This window comes from Pristiophorus japonicus, chromosome 1 (genome assembly GCF_044704955.1).
Source record: "Pristiophorus japonicus isolate sPriJap1 chromosome 1, sPriJap1.hap1, whole genome shotgun sequence".
NCBI lineage: Eukaryota > Metazoa > Chordata > Chondrichthyes > Pristiophoridae > Pristiophorus > Pristiophorus japonicus.
Window position 1 is genome coordinate 407,628,621 of NC_091977.1, and position 21,884 is coordinate 407,650,504.

The 21,884-nt window shown below is 45.7% G+C and overlaps 1 protein-coding gene across 2 annotated transcripts in view; it reads right to left on the reverse strand.

The window, feature by feature from the left end:
• The window catches only part of chd7 (chromodomain helicase DNA binding protein 7), a 346,350-nt gene that overhangs the window by 209,679 nt on the left and 114,787 nt on the right, over positions 1-21,884 (reverse strand). For both annotated transcript variants that reach the window (XM_070891933.1, XM_070891925.1), the window contains exon 4: positions 1,594-1,729. In XM_070891933.1, coding sequence (XP_070748034.1) covers positions 1,594-1,729 — 136 coding nt within the window. The remainder of the gene's footprint in view (positions 1-1,593; positions 1,730-21,884) is intronic.

Here is a 21,884-nt window from a genome sequence, read left to right on the forward strand (position 1 = left end):
CCCCCCCAACCCAGTCTCCCCCTCTCCACCCCCCCCCCCCCCCACCCCACCCAGTCTCCCTCTCTCCCCCCCACCACCCCACCCAACCCAGTCTCCCTCTCTCTTCCCCCCCCCCCCCACCCCACCCAACCCAGTCTCCCTCTCCCCCCCCCCCCCACCCCACCCTAGTCTCCCTCTCTTCCCCCCCCCCCCACCCCACCCAACCCAGTCTCCCTCTCTCCCCCCCCACCCCACCCAACCCAGTCTCCCTCTTCCCCCCCCCCCACCCACCCACCCAGTCTCCCTCTCTCCCCCCCCCCCACCCCCCCAACCCAGTCTCCCTCTCTTCCCCCCCCCCACCCACCCCACCCAACCCAGTCTCCCTCTTTCCCCCCCCCCCCCCACCACCCAACCCAGTCTCCCTCTCTGCCCCCCCCACCCCACCCCAGTCTCCCTCTCTCCCCCCCCACCCCACCCAACCCAGTCTCCCTCTACCCCCCCCCCCCCCCCCCCCCCCCCCCCCCCCCCCCACCCCCCCCCAACCCAGTCTCCCTCTACCCCCCGCACCCCACCCAACCCAGTCTCCTCTCTCGCCCCCCACCCCACTCAGTCTCCCTCTCTTCCCACCCCCCCACACCCTTCTTGTGGATGGATCTTTTTTTAAAAAAAAACAGGACACTGCAGGCATAAACAAATGCAGTTAATGAAAACCCTCTGATTTCCTTGACCAGCATTTCTCAAAAGAATGAAAGATTAACAACTGGAAATATTAACTTTCTCTTTCCACAGATGCTGCCCAACCTGCTGAGCGTTTCCAGCGTTTTCTGTTTTTCTTTCAGATTTCCAGCATTCGCAGTATTTTGGTTCTCAAAATATTCGGGTTTATAATAGCAACTTCACCATCTCATCACAGACCACCCACAGTAACCCATCATGGCTAATAGCAAAGGATATTTACCTGATGAATATAATAACAAGTTAAAACCAACTGCAACATAAAGCAGTGCACTAACCATTTCATTTTTTTAAAAAAGCCCATGGAGGTCATAATCTATAATAATAGCAGTCCGTTTTTGTCTGTCCTGGGGCAGGGGCACAGAGTTGCACCGACCAATGGCCGATCACGGCCCACCAGGCTTCACAACGAATCAGGGTGGGGAGCGATGGGTCTGCTCCAATGAGGCGGCGGCAGTGGATGCGGCAGTGCCAATAGGTGCTGGGTCTCCCCGGGCATTGCTGTAGAGTGGGGGGTGGGGGGGCGGGAGAAGAGAGTGAGAGTGAGAGTGCGTGCGGGGGGGGGGGGGGGGGGGAGGGGAAAGAAAGAGCGAGCGAGAGAGCGAGAGAGAGAAGTCGGGGGGGAGAGGGGGAGGAGAGGAGAAACGGGCAGGAGGGAAGCAGGAAAGGGAGTGAGAGAAAAAAGGAGGGCACCAGAGTTGATTCTATAGATGAAGAAGACAACAGTCTAAACAAGCACTGTTGCAATAAAGATACTAATTTGACTGCAGATTTTTTGGGGTCTCTGCTAGTATTCAAGTAATCATGTATTGTGCATGCACCGTTCTCATAAACCTAAAATTTAAATTTATACTTGTTCAAGTTAAAGATTGCATTCACCTGTACCCCCAATTCATCATCTTCCTGTGGAGATGGAGGTGGTGTTTTGTCCATATCTGAATTTTCAGGAGAAGATTCATGTTTCCTTTTGCCTTTTTTCTTTCCAACAGTTGATTCTGGCGCATTTTTCTTGTTGCTACAAAATATTAACATCAGTTAGTATAAAGCAGAACAGTAATCAAAACCATTCATAATATTCCAAATAATACTTTAAGATTCCATTAGATTTTTTTTAAATAGTATTTTACCCCACAAAGAAATCTAATCCCAAACATGCAATAACAGTACAATCAGATGGTAAAGTTAGATAATTATAGGCCTACTTGCATTTCTATTGTTTTCGCATTGCTCCTACTTAAACATGGAGACTCTCATACATCGGTTAGATTACTCACAATAGGTGTAGCCTACCCAATTCAACATCATTTCCACATACAGGGCTCCCCAACTACCCATCTGTCTGACCTACTGAATGGAACAGCTAAAACAGCAAAAACAAGCACAAAGTTCCCTCCTGTATTTTGGATGAGGATCTGCCTGCTCTCAGGAGGATGCAAAGAATCCCATGGCACTATTTCAAAGAGCAGGGGAGTTATCCCTGGTGCTCTGGCCAATATTATTCCCTCGGTTAACATTACAAAACACAGATTCTCTATTCATTAGCACATTGTTGCTTGTGGGAGCTTGCTGTGTGCAAAGTGGCTGCCACATTTCCTACATTACAACAGTTACTACACTTCGAAATTACTTAATTGGTTGTAAAGCGTTTGGGACGTCCTCAGGTGATGAAAGGCACTTTCTTTCTTTCATTGGTTGATTGTAAATGGAGTAGCCACTGTAGAACTAAGCCTTTCAGATCAGGATTGTCATCATAGGCAGTTCCTCGGAATCGAGGAAGACTTGCTTCCACTCCCAAAGTGAGTTCTTTGATGGCTGAACAGTCCGATAAGAGAGTCACAGACCCTGTTACAGGTGGGGCAGACATTCGGCGAGGGAAGGAGTCAGTGGGGCTGGTTTGCTGCGCGCTCCTTTCGCTGCCTGCGCTTGGCTTCCTCATGCTCTTTGCGTTGAGACTCGAAGAGCTCAACGCCCTCCCAGATGGACTTTCTCCACCTCGGGCGGTCTGCGGCTAGGGTCTCCCAGGTGTCAGTGGTGATGTCGCACTTTACCAGGGAGGCTTAGAGGGTGTCCTTATAACGTTTCCGCTGTTCTCCTTTGGCTCATTTACCATGAAGGAGCTCCGCATAAAGCATTTGCTTAGGGAGCCTCGTATCTGGCATGCGTACTATGTGGGCTGCCCAGCGAAGCTGATCGAGTGTGGTCAGTGCTTCAATACTGGGGATGTTAGCCTGGTCGAGGACACTGACGTTGGTGCGCCTGTCCTCCCAGGGGATTTACAGGATCTTGCGGAGACATCGTTGCTGATATATCTCCAGCAACTTGAGGTGCCTTCGATACATCGTCCATGCCTCAGATCCATATAGGAGGGCAGGTATTACTACAGCCCTGTAGACCATGAGTTTGGTGGTAGATTTGAGGGCCTGGTCTTCAAACATGTTTCCTCAGACGGCCGAAGGCTGCGCTGGTGCACTGGAGGCGATGCTGAATCTCATCAACAAAGGCAGACATTGATGCGAAGAGGCTCCCGAGATATGGGAAATGGTCCACGTTGTCCAGGGCTGCGCTGTGGATTTTGATGATTGGAGGGCAGTGCTGTGCAGCGGTGACAGGCTGGTGGAGGACCTTTGTCTTGTGGATGTTAAGCGTAAGGCCCATGCTTTCATATGCCTCAGTGAATACATTGACTACATCCTGTAAACAGTTTCTCTGTTTGGCTGGTATTATTTCCCTTCTCTCTCGAGTGGAGCAGGCTCGGGGGACTAGATGGCCTACTCCTGTTCCTAATTCTTATGTTATATTCTCTCTTTCTTTCTCCCCCTCCCCCCACCCCCCACAAATACCTCCCTCTATAGTCAATTAGCTTGCTGAGGCTCACACAAGTGGTCACCACTTTGATAAGGTACCAAAAGGCTACCGGCACTCATGGAATTGTACTCCATATAAGTTAATATCTTCAAAAAAGAAAGAGAGCTCCCGAATGACCTTGCGGGTAAAGACATCACTTGGGTGCAGTACGAAGCTATAATAACCTTAAGTTCCCATGTTCAATTCCTGGTCTGTATTGACACAGCCAGTACAGCAACTGGAGTGCTGAAACTGGGCTTTAGAGTCCTTTAATTACAGATGGATTAAAAAAACTTCCACTAGAGTTCCCATTGATGGGTCACTATCCAACAGGTCCTGCTGCAAAACATATGTCCAGGTGCGGACATCAGATGATAAGGAAAGGGGAGATGGAGAGAAGAAACACATGTATTAAGTGTTTGCAGAGCATTACATTAGTATATGGAGATCACACTCCTTTCAGAGGTGTGAATTCACTCAACACATACAGACTCCACCTATTTGATCAATGAGAATCAATTTAATAGGACTGGCATTAGTGCACATTTATGAACACATTGATGACACAGTTTACACAATTCTTCTACTTCTCTGTGATCAAACATCCCTCATGCTATTTCTGTCTACCTGATAGAATTCCTTCTAGGCTCTCAAGCTTATTTCAGTTCTTCCTGATCTGACCTAGACGCTTCTTCTCTGTCCCTGGCCATCTCTTCAGGCTAGCTCCAGCTTCTAAGCAATCCTCATCTTCAATCCAGTGCCTACCATTACCAGAAAAAGGGATTTTTTAAACAAACAAAATTGACAAATAGTACTCAAATAACAATAACTGCCATTTATATTTAATTCAATTCATAGCACAGTTTAAATACATTTTTTCTAGTAATGGGAGACACCATATTTAAATGGTGTAATCTGAAGTGTAAGCTTGTAAACATTGTAGAGTGCAAAAAGCCTGTTACGGACACAGAAATGGACAAAGAAGCCAAAGGATGGAAGATGGAGAAAAAAATGATATAAGTCAAGTGATGATGAATTGTTCCTGCCATCAATCCATAATTATCATTTCTCCTTCAATATAAAAACATTCATTCAACCCTGGAATTGAATAAGGCAGCTTTAATGCTCAGCATTCCATTTCTGAGGGTTGAAAGAACTTCAGTTTAAGAGGCAACTCTACTGCAAGCTCTCATTGTATTACCTGTATACATAATGTTAAAAATTCTAGAAATAAATCCAAGATTTACAAAATGATATCTGGACTATTGGCCTGTTTCTATAAATATTCACAAACACAATCAGCAACCTCTAGGGTCCCCAAGAAAAAGTGATTAAGCAATCTTACATTTTATAATTTCAAATCATTATATTAATTAAGAGAAGCTGCAATGCACTATTAGTACTAGGATTATGAAACTGGGTGCCCAATTAGACTACCACATCCAATTTTCATGAGATATGATAAACTGTAGAAAAAGTCACCGTGCAATGATTTTATGCACCTGGAAGTGTATCATGTTCATTCCTAAGTGCATTTAGCAGAAATTATATCCGATTAGCAGATCAATGCTGGACCAATATTCTTTTTGCTACTCCTTCTGCCTGCTTCAATTTCCAGCTATAATCTTTGCTGTCAGATGGGAAGTAGTGGGTCTTGTAGTGGTGTTGCAGGGAGAGGAGCCAGTGACAGGTCCAGGCTGCATTTTCTGATGAGGCTAGTGGGGGAAAAGTTGCCCTCAGTGACTCCCTTTCCATCTCCTTCCCCCCCTCACTCATGCTTGCCACCTACTTCCTTGCTCTCGTGTTCCTTTTTCCTCTCCTTACCTCTTCCCTATCTATTTTTAAAAAAGGCTTTATTTGCTTTAAAATTAAACTTTAAAAAGAGGGTATCAAATTAGGATGAGGAAAGACACTGTCGGCCTCAGTCACTTATGCTCGGTCTTAGACATCAGCAATTAGAAAGTTTATTTTTTAAATTGTCAATGAATTAATTGGAGGCCGTTTGCTTCAAAACTCAACTTTTTTTGAAAGATGAACGAGAATTAAGATACACAGAACTTTGTGCGCTTTCAAAAGCATATAGAACACAGAACCAAACTCTTTTTATACAGATCTTTTGCTTTGAGAACTCAATATAAATTTCATTTGAATCACGAGACGAGTTTCAGACCACATATCTACACCATCACCCCCTATTTCCATCGCCCGACTTCGCCCCTGCCTCAGCTTATCTGCTGCTGAAACCTTCAAGTCCCGTTCACTCATCACCCCTATATGCTCGCTGACCTACATTGGCTCTGTCCAGGTTAAGCAACACCTCAATTTTAATATTCTTATACTTGTTTTCAATGGCCTCGCCCCTCACTATCTCTAATCTCCTGCAGCCCTACAACTCTCGAAGATATCTGTGTTCCTCCTGTTCTAGCCTCTTGAGCATCCCCGATTTTAATCGCTCCACCATTTATGGCCATGCCTTCAGCTGCCAAGGCCCGAAAGCTCTGGGATTCCCTCCCTCACCCTCTTCACCTCGCTACCTCTTTCCTCCTTTAAGTCACTCCTTAAAAAGGTGAAAGGTCACATAATTGGAGAGAGATAGAAGAGGAGAGCACAAAGACTCAATGCAAGAAAAACAAAAAAAGGCTTGCTTCTGAAGTGGCAACCAAGTTGCACATGCAGACGGACACTTGTTTTTTTGGTCAGTTTTTTTTAATACAAAGTGTTTTGACAATTGAAGGATAGATTTTAGAAGATTTATTCAACAACTTGTTTTTGCATTTATATAGTGCCAAGTAGTAAAATATCCCAAGGTGCTTCACAGGAGTTATCAAACAAAATTGGTCACCCGAGCCACATAAGCAGCTATTAGGACAGGTGGCCAAAAGCTTGGTCAAAGTAGTAGGTTTTAAGGAGCTTCTTAAACGAGGCAGTAGAAAAGGTTTAGAGAGGGAATTCCGGAGCTTAGGGTCGTCAATGGTTGAGTGAAAAGATTAGGGGATGAGCAAGAGGCCAGAACTGGAGTAAGAGAGATCTCAGAGGGTTATAGGATTGGAGGAAGTTAGATATAGGGAGGGTCGAGGCCATAGAGGGATTTGAAAACAAGGGTGAGAATTAATTTTTAAAAATCGAAGCATTGCTCAACTGGGAGCTAATATCGGTCAGCAAGCACAGGGGTGATGGATGAATGGAAGTTGGTGCGAGTTAGGATAAGGGGCAGCTTAGCTTTGGATGAGATCAAGTTTGCAGAGGGTGCAAGGTAGGAAGGAGGCCAGCCAGAAGAGCATTGGATAGTAAAAACTATAGATAACAAAGGCATGGATGAGGGTTTCTACTGCAAATGGGCTGAGGCTGAGGCAGGGGCAGAGCCAGGTGATGTTACGGAGGTGCAAGTCGGTGGTCTTGGCAATGGAGAAGGTATGGGGTCAGAAGCTCAGATCAGGGTCAAATAGTACACCAAGGTTCCAAACAGATGGTTCAGCCTCGGACAGTGGCCAGGGAGAGGAAGACAATGGCTTTGGTCTGAATACTTAATTGGAGGAAATTTCTGCTTATCCAATACAGGTTGAACCTCCCTTATCCGGAACCACCCCTTTTCCAGAACCATTCCCGGCCACCGGGTGGCGCATGCGCAGAACTCCGACATGAACAAATTGAAGTCCTTTCTCGCTGCTGACTCCCACAATCGTTAGCCTGACCTCGCGATCCATGCCCTCCCCATCCCCGCCCTCCCCATCCCCGCCCCAATATCCCCTTGCTCAGTACCTGTACCATCCAATTTAACGTGACCACCCCTCGTCCAGAAAAATCCCTTATCCAGAACAGGCCAGGTCCCGAGGGTTCCGGATAAGGGAGGTTCAACCTGTACTAGCCGTCGGACAAGCAGTGTGACAAATCCGAAGCAGTGGACTGGTCGAAAGAGGCGGTGGTGAAGTAAAGCTGGGAGTCGACAGTGTACATGTGGAATCTGCTGCCTTTTCAGATGATGTTGCCAAGGGGCAGCATATAGATGAGAAATAGGAGGGGGCCAAGGATAGAGAAACCGGGAATGGGAAGAGAAACCGGGAGTGCGAAGAGAAGCCACTACAAGTAATTCTTTGGCTACGACTGGCTAGATAGGAATGGAACCAGAAGAGGGCAGTCCCACCCAGCTCGACAATGGAGGAGAGGTGTTGGAGGATGGGGGTGGTCAACCATGTTAAAGGCTGCAGACTGGTCAAGAAGCATGAGGAGCAAGAGTTTACCATGATGAGGGCTGTTTCAGTGCTTCAACTGGGGCAGAAACCTGACTGGAGGGGTTCAAACATGGAGCTGCAAGAAAGATGGGCACAGATTTGGGAAACGACAATATGTTCAAGGACTTGAGAGGAAAGGGAGTTTGGAGATGGGGTAGTAGTTTGCAAGGGCAGAGAGGTCAAGAATGGGTTTTTTGAGGGGGCGATGATGGCAGATTTGAAGGGGTAGAGGAACAGTACTCGAGGACAATCTGCTTTGGAATGCCAAGAGTAAAATATCAAAGCAATTTTTAAAAAATACGTGTCGGAAGAAATGCACATTGGTTTCCTTTGTAGAAGCCAGATAACGCTGCAGATACCTACAAATGTGCTGAAAATGAAACCCCCTTCAAATGATATCTCATCACCTGCCTACAACAGAAGTGCAATACCCCTGAATATATTTATTAACCATGACTAGTATACAATGGAAAAAAATACTATGAATTTAAAACCTCCCAAACAAATGGGGATTTTGTGTGGTCTTCACAGGTATGTTTCACAAATCAGATCACAACTAGATATTGGGGTTCAGCAGACTTCAACATCTTACAGCGTAGGAAGCTCACTAGAATTTCTTGAATTTTATTACTCATGTTACATTGTGAGGATAATCTCCAAAATTTGAAATAAAAAAACAATGGCAAACCATTACAAGTTTAACACTTTCCAATTCTACTTGATTTACCATAGATAAAATGACTTGAAAAGTTTTAACTTGAGGAATGTTCCAATAAAGTTTGTTTTTCATTGTTAACATTGAGAGTGAAAACCTCGACTCTCTCCCCCATTCCCCACCTTAGATTTAGGATTTGTAACCAGAAACCAGAGTTCTCAAAGTAGCACATATAGGGCCCAAGTTTCGAGCCGCGCCTAGAACGGCGCAGTCCCGACCTGGACGCCCGTTTTCCGCGCCACAAACTGCGCCTAAAAAAACCCTCCAGATTCTCCAGCTCCTTGCAGGTCCTCTGGCCCTCGGCGCAGCGCTGCAGGGGGCGGAGCCAGGTCCCTGCGCTGAAAACAGTGCCAGGACCTCTGCACATGCGCGCGACAGTGGGCGCGCATGTGCAGTAGCTCCTGGCGCCCAAAACTGTGTGGGAGGGGCCGAAGCACGCAGCCCCTAGCCCTGGCCAAACGGCCTCACTGGGGCTGTGTGAATAAGGCTCCTCCCACAGCCAGCTCCTGCTTCCTCCCGACCCGACTCCCGCTTCCCGCCTCCGGACCGGACCCGACACTGACCCGACTCCCGCTCCCCCCCGGACTGGACCCGACCCGACTCCCGCTCTCTTTCCCCCCCCTCCCCCGGACACCGACCCGACTTCCCCCCCCCGCCCCCGGACTGGATCCGACCTGACCTCCCTCCCTCCCCCCCACCGACCCGCGCTCCCCCCGACCCGACCCAACTCCACCTACCTGTAAATCTGGTGCTGTGGATGGGCCCTGCCCGAAGTCTCGGGCCCGGCCCGTTCAGCCTCCCTCCCCCTTCTCCTTCTCCTTCTCCCCCCCCCCCCCGCAATCTCCTTCCCCCCCCCCTCCCTCCCTCCCCCATTCCTCCTCTTTCTCCCCCATCCCTCGCTGTCAGAAACACAGACACTGACAGACAGAGAATGAGAGACACACACAGACAGAGAGATAGAGACACTGACAGAGACACACTGGGGGTGGGGGGGGCATCCCAGCACGCTGTTGGAGGGCTCCCGGTGCTGCAGTCGGTAAGTAGAAAATGTTTTATTTATTGATTTTTTTTAAATGATTTATTTTTTTTGATTGATTTATTGGTTGATTTATTGATGTATTTATCATTTATTATTGATGATGGCTCTTTATTTGTAAAACTGAAGTGTTTAATGTTTGTAAACGTCCCTTTAAACCCCGCCCCCCCCCACACCCACCATTCCCTACGCCCGATTTGTAACCTACGCCTGATTTTCGAAAGTGTCGACAAGGTTTTTTCTAGCGTACAAAAATCTTCACTTACTCCATTCTAAGTTAGTTTGGAGTAAGTTTTCACTGACGAAACTTTGAAAACAGGCGTAAGTGGCCGGACACGCCCCCTTTTGAAAAAAAAATTCTGGTCCAAATTGAAACTGTTCTAACTGACTAGAACTGGAGCAAACTAAACGACGAGAATTCCGATTTCTAAGATACTCCGTTCTACACCAGTTGCTCCTAAAAATCAGGAGCAAATCATGTCGAAACTTGGGGCCTACAGAGTAGCAAAAGCAGTGAATCCAGTATCAATGAACTCCATTAGAAAAGTACTGGACGATCAGGTGGTTATAAATGAGACTGAAAAGACTATACAATTCAATATAATCAAACACTACAGATCTAATCCAGCTTAGTCCATTGGAATGTAGTTTGTGGCACGCAACTGGTCATTATTAAGCAACAGATTGAAGATCTCCAAGTTCTCACTCGATTTTTCAGACAGCCGGCAGGAATTTGAGCTTTTTCTGCTTGGAATTTTTATTGGTTATTTAATTTTTTGAAGTCGATTATAAACTGGGGACAATTCACCAGTATGCAAACTAAACAGAACCGGTTGGAAAAGTACACTTAGCGGATTAGTTTTCTTGTTACTCAAGTGAATGGGGCCCAGGAGAGGCGTGCGTCTGGGGTCCAGAAGAGGAGGGGGCCCAGGGGCAGAACGGGCCAGCCCACACTGCGATATGTGTGCGCGCTCGGTCCGTTCAGGAGAGCTGGTCTCCAGCCGTCTTCAGTAATCCTTGCCACTGGAACAAGACCTAACTCCATCAAGCCCGTGTGGTGGCTGGTGTGCAACGACCACCACACGTTAAAAAAAAATTCCAAGCACAGGCATCTTCCACCCTCCAAGATGTAGTTTGGGATCTGGAATATTAGGTCCTTCATTGAAACATCCGTGAACTCATTCTTGCTTCGAGGGACTGCCTGTGATGATGATGATGTCAACAACAACTTGTATTTATATAGCACCTTTAACATAGTAAAACATCCCATGAATGTTAGGAGACAAAAATTAGGGAGGAATTGGGGGAAATTAGAGATAGGGAGGGGCAAGCTCATGGAGGGATTTGAAAATAAGGATGAGAATTTTGAAATCGAGGCGCTGCTTAACCGGGAGCCAATGTAAGTCAGTGAGCACGGGTGATGGGTGAACAGGACTTGGTGCAAGTTAGGACACGGGCAGCCGAGTTTTGGATGAACTCAAGTTTACGTAGGGTAGAACTTGGGAGGCGAGCCAGGAGTACTTTGGAATAGTCAAGTCTAGAGCAACAAATGCATGGAAGGTTTCAGTGGCAGAGGAGCTGAGACAGAGACAAGTGAGGTTAAGAAGGAGGAACTAGGCGGTCTTAGTTATACCGCGGATATGTGGTCGGAAGTTCATTTCAGGATCAAGTGACACCAAAGTTGCGAACAGTCTGGTTCAGCCTCAGACAGATGCTGGGGAGAGAGATGGAGTCAAAGGCTAGGGAACGGAGTTTGTGGCGGGGACTGAAAACAATGGCTTTGGTCTTCCCAATATTTAATTGGAGAACATTTCTGCTCATCCCGCACTGGATGTCAGATAAGCAGTCTGACAATTTAAAGACTGAAGGGGTTGAAAGAAGTGGTGGTGAGGTCGGGCTGGATGTTGTCAGCGTACATGTGAAAACCGATGCTGTGTTTTCGGATGATGTCACTGAAGGGCAGCATGTAGATGTGAAATAGGACGAGGCCAAGGACATATCCTTGGAGGACACCAAAGGTAACTAACTATGTTGGAGCAGGAAGTGAAGTCATTGCAGGTAATTCTTTAGCTATGATTAGATAGATAACAATGGAACAAGGAGAGTGCAGTCCCACCCAGCTGAACAACAGTGGAGAGGCCTTGGAGGCGGATGGAGCGGTCAACTGAGTCAAAGGCTGCAGACAAGTAGAGAAGGAATAGTTTACTTTTGTCACAGTCACAAAGGATGTAATTTGTGACTTTGATGAGAGCCATTTCAGTACTGTGGCAGGGGTGGAAACCTGACTGGAGGGATTCAAACATGGATGGTCCGGGAAAGATGGGCACGGATTTGGAAGGCGACAACACGTTCAAGAACTTGAGAGGAAAGCGAGGTTGGAGATGGGGCGGTAGTTTGCAAGGATGGAGGGGTTAAGGGTTAGTTTTGTGAGGTGATGACGGCAGATTTGAAGGAGAAGGGGCCAGTCACCATCATAGGCAGACCCTTGAAATAGAGGAAGATTTGCTTCCACTTAAAAGTGAGTTCTCAAGTGACTGTACAGTCCAATACGGGAATTACAGTCTGTCACAGGTGAAACAGACAGTGGTTGAAGAAAAGGGTGGGTGGGACTGATTTGCCGCACGTTCCTTCCTCTGCCTGCGCTTGTTTTCTGCATGCTCTCAGCGACTAGACTTGAGGTGCTTCGTGCCCTCCCGGATGCTCGTCCTCCACTTAGGGCAGTCTTTGGCCAGGGATTCCCAGGTGTCGGTGGGGATGTTGCACCTTATCAAGGAGGCTTTGAGGGTGCCCTTGAAACGTTTGCTCTGCCCACCTGGGATCGCTTGCCGTGTAGATGTTCCGAGCAGAGCACTTGATTTGGGAGCACTTGTGTCGGGCATGCGGACAATGTGGCCCACCCAACGGAGCTGATTGAGTGTAGTCAGTGCTTCAATGCTGGGGATGTTGGCCTGATCAAGAACACGGGAGGATAGACGCACCAACGCCCAAGTGATTTGCAGGAGCTTGCGGAGACATCGTCGGTGGTATTTCTCCAGCAATTTGAGATGTCTACTGTATATGGTCCACGTCTCTGAATCATCTAGGAAGGCGGGCATCACTACAGCCCTGAAGACCATAAGCTTGATGCCAGATTTGAGGGCCTGGTCTTTGAACTCTCTCTTCCTTAGACGACCAAAGGCTATGCTGATGCACTGGGAGGTGGTGTTGGACCTCATCGTCGATGTCTGCCCTTTCTGATCGTGGGCTCCACAGGTATGGTAAGTGGTCCACGTTGTCCAAGGCCATGGATTTTGATGACCGGGGGGGGGGGGGGGGGGAAGTGCTGTGCGGCGGGGTCAGGTTGGTGGAGGGCCTTTGTCTTACGGATGTTTAGTGTAAGGCCCATGCTTTCGTACGCCTCGGTGAAGATGTTGACGATGGCTTGGAGTTTAGCCTCTGAATGTGCGCAGGCACAAGTGTCGTCTGCGTACTGTAGTTCGATGACAGAGGTTGGGACAGTCTTGGATCTAGCCTGGAGGCGACGATGGTTGAACAGGTTCCCACTGGTTCTATAATTTAGTTTCACTCCAGAGGGGAGCTTGTTGAGTGCAAGATGGAGCATTGCAGCAAGGATGATCGAGAAGAGGGTTGGCACGATGACGCAGCCCTGCTTGACCCAGGTCCGGACATGGATTGGGTCTGTGGTGGATCTATTGGTCAGGAACACGGCTTGCATGTCGTCGTGGAGCAGGCGGAGGATGGAGACAAACTTTTGGGGGCAGCCGAAACAGAGGACGCCGCTCCATAGTCCCTCGCAGTTCACAGTGTCAGACTGCGGCAACTACATATATGAAACTCCCTGTTGTTGGCCGCTGGGAAAGTCATCGCTAGAATCCTCCTTAACCGTCTTCTCCGTGGATGAAGAGCTCCTCCCAGAGTGTCAATGCAGGTTCCATCCACTACGGGGTACAATGAACATGATCTTCACAACGCGACAATTACAAGAGAAATGCAGGGAACAACACCAAGCCTTGTACATGGCCTTCTTTGACCTCGCACAGGCCTTTGACACAAGGGGACAGTACCAGAGGACAGAACACCATTAACAATGTCTGCTAACATGGGAGCCAGAAAAGGAAGCTGGGTGGTCAGCAGTTTCGTGAGAATATGTCAAGGGAGCAGGAAGTGGGTCGCATGGACAAGATGAGTGCGGAAAGGTCATGAGGGGAGATCGTAGAGAAACTGGAAATAGCTTAGAGTTCAGTTCTAGAACAGTGGGCAACCTTAGAGGAAGTTTGGCCTGGTAGGCTAGGGGAAGGAAGGGAAGTGGCAAAGAAAGCTGATCAGATGGATGGTCTCAATCTTGAGACAAAGTCGTCCATGGGCTCTTCTCACTGGTTATTGGAGGTGATACTCAAGAAAAACTGAAGAATTAATTCCATTCACCCAAATAATTGATTTGGGTATTCATGATATACTTCTGAATTAAAAATCATCTACAAAGGAACATGGTTATTATTTCTCCTCTTCAAATGATTTACATTGGTACTTTTCAAACTAAAATCAAACGAGCAAACTATATAGACATAGACATAGAAAATAGGTGCAGGAGCAGGCCATTCAGCCCTTCTAGCCTGCACCGCCATTCAATGAGTTCATGGCTGAACATGAAACTTCAGTACCCCCTTCCTGCTTTCTCGCCATACCCCTTGATCTCCCTAGTAGTAAGGACGACATCTAACTTCCTTTTGAATATATTTAGTGAATTGGCCTCAACTACTTTTCTGTGGTAGAGAATTCCACAGGTTCACCACTCTCTGGGTGAAGAAGTTTCTCCTAATCAGTCCTAAATGGCTTACCCCTTATCCTTAAGACTGTGACTCCTGGTTCTGGACTTCCCCAACATTGGGAACATTCTTCCTGCATCAAACCTGTCTAAACCCATCAGAATTTTAAACGTTTCTATGAGGTCCCCTCTCATTCTTCTGAACTCCAGTGAATACAAGCCCAGTTGATCCAGTCTTTCTTGATAGGTCAGTCCCACCATCCCGGGAATCGATCTGGTGAATCTTCGCTGCACTCCCTCAATAGCAAGAATGTCCTTCCTCAAGTTGAGACACCAAAACTGTACACAATACTCCAGGTGTGGCCTCACCAAGGCCCTGTACAACTGTAGCAACACCTCCCTGCCCCTGTACTCAAATCCCCTAGGTAGGGTAAGCTATTATTTGTGGGTATTGCAACTGCAGAATCAGAAAGCTGATTTACATGGAAGGATATGACACCCCTATATTTCGATGCAATTTATCCTCCCTCTCTGTATCCCCTGGGTTGCACACTCTCGAAGTTTGCTATGAAAATGACTACCTGAACTTCCCCTGACACACTCACCCAGCTAACTAGTAATATTGGAAAAGTGGAAACCCAAAGGAAAATTTCTACTGATTAACCATTCTTTACTGTTAACTGGATATACCACCTTCAATAGAAAAAATGGGTGGCATCACAAAACAAACCTGGGGTCCAATTGAGATCTACCAGTCTATCCCACTGTACTGGAATGGATTGTGTCCTATCATGAAAAATGCTTTTAAAAAACATTAACTGCAGGGAATATCCATGTTCAAGGAACTCATTTTCTTATTTTTATGTAGTGCTAAAGTCTAATGACTAAAAGATTGACAAAAAGGCATGCTAAGCCATACACCAAACTCTTACATAGCCAAAACCCATTTCACTTAATTTTCAGCACAATTTCCACACCAATTACTTTAGTATTTACTAAACACTGCCATCAGCTTCTCTTGCCATGAAACTTCATTTCCAGCGTTTATTTCCGCTCTAACTGCCACAAATTATACAATACTACAGCTGAACACTGGGGCCCCTTTCCTTTCATCTGCAGGCCAAGAGCAATAAGATTACCCTGGTAACCAGCAGTCACATGACCAGCACCTGCTCTTTTGGCTTGATGCCACTGACTAAAGCCATCTGCTTCCCTCAATCAGCTATCAACATTCTCAACACCTGCACAGCAGCATTTTGTGGTTTCTTTTATCAAATCAGTGCAAAAGGTGTTCGAAAACATTACATATTTCTCAAATTTGTTTAAATCAAAAAGACAATGGCCAACAGCTTGATCCCTAGCCAAAACCATGTATTAAGTAATAGTTGATTCTTTCCAAATTGCACTGAAGTTACAATTCCAAGGCTACACTGACTAACAACACAAAGTAGGAGAAAATGAGCTCTAAAATGCTTTAAAAGTTGAGACAATGTTGATATTTAGCAAAAATGTTATAATGGATGGTCCTGTACAAGACAGGCACAACATTTTCAGTTTACCATGAGCTTTACAGCACAAGTCAAATGGCATCAAGATTTTTCACTGCCATTCATTTAAAAACTATGCACAAGAAAAAGTTTTAAATATGCTTTCAATCATATTACAAAGCTCGAATTTGTAATCATTAGATTATAGCTATTTTATCAACTGGTGTTATACCGCTGACATGGCATTCAGTATAACTAGTATTTGACCATCTTGTTTGTTTAATAAGATAAGTCAAGACTTAACTTTATTGATTTCAGAATTCCATTTCTTTATGCCATTACCAAACACAGAATGCAGACACAGCCAATCAGTAGTGTTTCCTTAGTAACAGAGTGCACAGTCCCATTTAGTTACAGAGCAAAGAGTATGTTCTTTTTTCTCAGTGTACCATACGTCTTTTTTCTAGAAGAATATTTGGTATTAATATCCTCCCCTCCAAATATTCCAGTGCAAGTCACATTCTCATTTTATCTTTAGATCTTCTGAAACAAAACTCTTCCTTCCCACCCAAAAGAACTGGCTGAATCATTGCATCACCTGGAATCTACTCCACATCATAATCTTGGTCTATTCTTTTGGTAATACATAGTTTTGTGCACTTTCCAAAGTAAAGGGGTACATGTTTAGCATTTTACTGTATGGTAAGGAACATGATGGAAGGATTACCATACAAATAACATTCACAAATATAAGAGCAAAAACATAAATGCATTGTGTGAATTTTTTAAAATCCACAATTTCAAACCGCCTGCTTATTCAATGTACACCACTTTAGCACATAATGAATGCACATTATGAATGCTCCTACTCAGCCTCCTCCTGAGGTCTCCACCATCATAGATGCTAATATCAAGTGCACTCAGCCACATCCTAATGTCACATGATTCGCTCCACATGACAAGTGGCGGAACAGACTGGACACAGTAAAGGCTGTGGACACTGACAACATTCCAGCTATCATGCTGAAGTCCTGCGCTAGCTGCCCCTTTAACCAAGGGGTTCCAGCATAGTTATGACACTGGCATCTGCCCAACAATGACAAGAACAGCAATTACATTTATACAGCTATAAATGTAGAAAGAATTCCCACGGCGCTTCATAGAAGTGTATTTAATCATGAATCAACAGAGTCAAAGGAGGAGTTATTAGGCGGGATGACAAAGCTTTGTGGGTTTAAAAAAAGGGAGAGTTAGATGGAGCGGTTTAGGGAGGGAATTCCATTGCTTAAGATATAAACAACTGAAGGCATGGTCACCAATGGTGGATTGATGGGAGTGGGGGATGCACAAGAGACCAATGTTGGAGAAATGCAGAATTCTTTGAGGGCTGAAGAAGTTCACAGAGATTGGGAGGGGCCAGGTCATGAAGGAATTTGAACACATGGATAAAAAAAATTTTAGATTTTGTGGAACTGGAAGCCACTGTCGCTCAGCGAGCATAAGTGATATGGAGTCAGAAACAGATGGTAGAAACGTAAAAAGCAATAGTGGAAGGCCGAGTAAACAAAGGCAAGAAACAAAAAGGGCCACACTACATCATAATTCTAAAAGGACAAAGGGTGTTACTAAAACAAGCCTGAAGGCTTTGTGTCTTAATGCAAGGAGTATCCGTAATAAGGTGGATGAATTAACTGTGCAAATAGATGTTAACAAATATGATGTGATTGGGATTACAGAGACGTGGCTCCAGGATGATCAGGGCTGGGAACTCAACATCCAGGGGTATTCAACATTCAGGAAGGATAGAATAAAAGGAAAAGGAGATGGGGTAGCATTGCTGGTTAAAGAGGAGATTAATGCAATAGTTAGAAAGGACATTAGCTTGGATGATGTGGAATCTACATGGGTAGAGCTGCAGAACACCAAAGGGCAAAAAACGTTAGTGGGAGCTGTGTACAGACCTCCAAACAGTAGTAGTGATGTTGGGGAGGGCATCAAACAGGAAATTAGGGTGCATGCAATAAAGGTGCAGCAGTTATCATGGGTGACTTTAATATGCACATAGATTGGGCTAATCAAACTGGAAGCAAGACGGTGGAGGAGGATTTCCTGGAGTGCATAAGGGATGGTTTTCTAGACCAATATGTTGAGGAACCAACTAGGGGGGAGGCCATCTTAGACTGGGTGTTGTGTAATGAGAGAGGATTAATTAGCAATCTCGTTGTGCGAGGCCCCTTGGGGAAGAGTGACCATAATATGGTGGAATTCTACATTAGGATGGAGAATGAAACAGTTAATTCAAAGACCATGATCCAGAACTTAAAGAAGGGTAACTTTGAAGGTATGAGGCGTGAATTGACTAGGATAGATTGGCGAATGATACTTAAGGGGTTGACTGTGGATGGGCAATGGCAGACATCTAGAGACCGCATGGATGAACTACAACAATTGTACATCCCTGTCTGGCGTAAAAATAAAAAAGGGAAGGTGGCTCAACCGTGGCTATCAAGGGAAATCAGGGATAGTATTAAAGCCAAGGAAATGGCATACAAATTGGCCAGAAATAGCAGTGAACCTGGGAACTGGGAGAAATTTAGAACTCAGCAGAGGAGGACAAAGGGTTTGATTAGGGCAGGGAAAATAGAATACGAGAGGAAGCTTGCAGGGAACATTAAGAGGGACTGCAAAAGTTTCTATAGATATGTAAAGAGAAAAAGGTTAGTAAAGACAAACGTAGGTCCCCTGCAGTCAGAATCAGGGAAAGTCATAACGGGGAACAAAGAAATGGCAGACCAATTGAACAAGTACTTTGGTTCGGTATTCACTAAGGAGGACACCAACAACCTTCCGGATATAAAAGGGGTCAGAGGGTCTAGTAAGGAGGAGGAACTGAGGGAAATCTTTATTAGTCAGGAAATTGTGTTGGGGAAATTGATGGGATTGAAGGCCGATAAATCCCCAGGGCCTGATGGACTGCATCCCAGAGTACTTAAGGAGGTGGCCTTGGAAATAGCGGATGCATTGACAGTCATTTTCCAACATTCCATAGACTCTGGATCAGTTCCTATCGAGTGGAGGGTAGCCAATGTAACCCCACTTTTTAAAAAAGGAAGGAGAGAGAAAACAGGGAATTATAGACCGGTCAGCCTGACATCAGTAGTGGGTAAAATGATGGAATCAATTATTAAGGATGTCATAGCAGTGCATTTGGAAAGAGGTGACATGATAGGTCCAAGTCAGCATGGATTTGTGAAAGGGAAATCATGCTTGACAAATCTTCTGGAATTTTTTGAGGATGTTTCCAGTAGAGTGGACAAGGGAGAACCAGCTGATGTGGTATATTTGGACTTTCAGAAGGCTTTCGACAAGGTCCCACACAAGAGATTAATGTGCAAAGTTAAAGCACATGGGATTGAGGGTTATGTGCTGACGTGGATTGAGAACTGGTTGTCAGACAGGGAGCAAAGAGTAGGAGTAAATAGGTACTTTTCCGAATGGCAGGCAGTGACTAGTGGGGTACCGCAAGGTTGTGTGCTGGGGCCCCAGCTGTTTACATTGTACATTAATGATTTAGACGAGGGGATTAAATGTAGTATCTCCAAATTTGCAGATGACACTAAGTTGGGTGGCAGTGTGAGCTGCGAGGAGGATGCTATGAGGCTGCAGAGTGACTTGGATAGGTTAGGTGAGTGGCAAATGCATGGCAGATGAAGTGTAATGTGGATAAATGTGAGGTTATCCACTTTGGTGGTAAAAACAGAGACAGACTATTATCTAAAGTTGACAGATTAGGAAAAGGGGAGGTGCAACGAGACCTGGGTGTCATGGTACATCAGTCATTGAAGGTTGGCATGCAGGTGCAGCAGGCGGATAAGAAAGCAAATGGCATGTTGGCCTTCATAGCGAGGGGATTTGAGTACAGGGGCAGGGAGGTGTTACTACAGTTGTACAGGGCCTTGGTGAGGCCACACCTGGAGTATTGTGTACAGTTTTGGTCTCCTAACTTGGGGAAGGACATTCTTGCTATTGAGGGAGTGCAGCGAAGGTTCACCTGACTGATTCCCGGGATGTCAGGACTGACATATCAAGAAAGACTGGATCAACTGGGCTTGTATTCACTGGAGTTCAGAAGAATGAGAGGGGATCTCATCGAAACGTTTAAAATTCTGACGGGTTTAGACAGGTTAGATGCAGGAAGAATGTTCCCAATGTTGGGGGAAGTCCAGAACCAGGGGTCACAGTCGAAGGATAAGGGGTAAGCCATTTAGGACCGAGATAAGGAGAAACCTCTTCACCCAGAGAGTGGTGAACCTGTGGAATTCTCTACCACAGAAAGTAGTTGAGGCCAATTCACTAAATATATTCAAAAAGGAGTTAGATGTAGTCCTTACTACTAGGGGGGAATCAAGGGGTATGGCGAGAAAGCAGGAATGGGGTACTGAAGTTGTATGTTCAGCCATGAACTCATTGAATGGTGGTGCAGGCTCGAAGGGCCGAATGGCCTACTCCTGCACCTGTTTTCTATGTTTCTATGATAGATGACCAGAACTTGGAGCGGGATTGCTTATAGGCAGCAGAGTTTGGATGAGTTGAAGTTTCTGGAGTGTGGGGGATGAGGGGGTGGTCAGGAGAGCATTGGAATAGTCAAGTCTGACAAAGGCACGAGGAGGGTTTTGGCAGCAGATGGGCTGAGGCAGGGGCAGAGATAGGTGATGTTATGGAGGTGGAAATAGCCAGTCTTTATTATGGCAAGCATATTGGTTTGGAAGCTCAGCTGTCAAATGGACCATCAAGATTGTGAACAGCATGGTCCAACCCAAGATAGGAAAACAAAGTTTGTGGTGGGGGCCGAAAATTTTGGCTCTGTCTTCGTCTGCCCAATGTTTAATTTGGAGGGGACTGTGGCTCGCCCAGGTCGCTGGATGTCGGACAAGCAGGCTGAAAACAGAGTGAATGGAGGGATCGAGAGAGGTGGTGGAGAGCGAGCTGGGTATTGAGAGCGTTCGAGTGGATCCTGACCTCATTTGGATGATCTTGTCAATGAGGTAGCATGTAGATGTGGAAAAAATGGGGCCCAAGAATAGAGGTAATGGTGCAGGAAGAAAAATAATTGCTGGAGATGCTCTGACTTTGACTGTATAGGTAAGAGTGGAACCAAGCAAGGGAAGCCCAATAAGCTGGACAATGAAGGAAAGGCATTGGAAAAGGATGGTGTGGTTGACTGTCAATGTGGAAAATTGCCCAGGTATGTTCCACTCACAAAAATCATGATAAATCAAACCCAGCCAATTAATGCGCCATTAATGTCCTTCCAATCAGTAAAGTGATGGATAGAGTCATTAATTGTGGCATCCAGTCATCTCTTCACTGGTGCTCGGTTTGAATTCTGCCAGAAAAATATAACTCCAGATGTCAAAACCTGGATACAAGAGCAGAATGCAAGGAAAGCCAATAATAGCTGCCGCTGACACCAAGTGTGAGGAGTCTAACAGTACCTTCCCCACCATTCAACCTCTACCACGAAGAGCAGCAGTAGTTGTGGGAAACATCATTGTTTCCAAGTTACATACTGTCCTGAGCTGGACACATTGCTGTTCCATTATCGCTAGGCCAATATCCTGTAATTCTCTACTTAACACTATTGTGGGAGCAGGACTGTAGTGCTTCAAGGAGAAGGCCCAACACCACCACCACCTCAAAGCAACTAAGGGTGAGCAATAAACATGAGCCTTGCTGATTGCAACAACAAATAAATAAGATCACAACTGCCATTTCCAATGCAATAGGTACATTTTTAAAAATGTTAACTGACAACTTAATCCTCTGTTATATTATTAGAAAGCATGTTAATGACCTAAAGCACTGGACAGTATGAAATAGTCAAGCTATTAGAGAGCATAATATAAAAATTAGGTTTTGCATTCATTTTCTCTTGCCCAGTGAGCACTACTGAAATACCTTAAAAGACAAACACAAGTATTTCAAAATTACATTTTGATTAGTCGCTTTAAATTATGGCCCAACCAATAAGTAGGTGCTGAAGCATACTGTAATGGATAATCAAGAGTAATTAAAATTCAGTAATCTCAAGAGT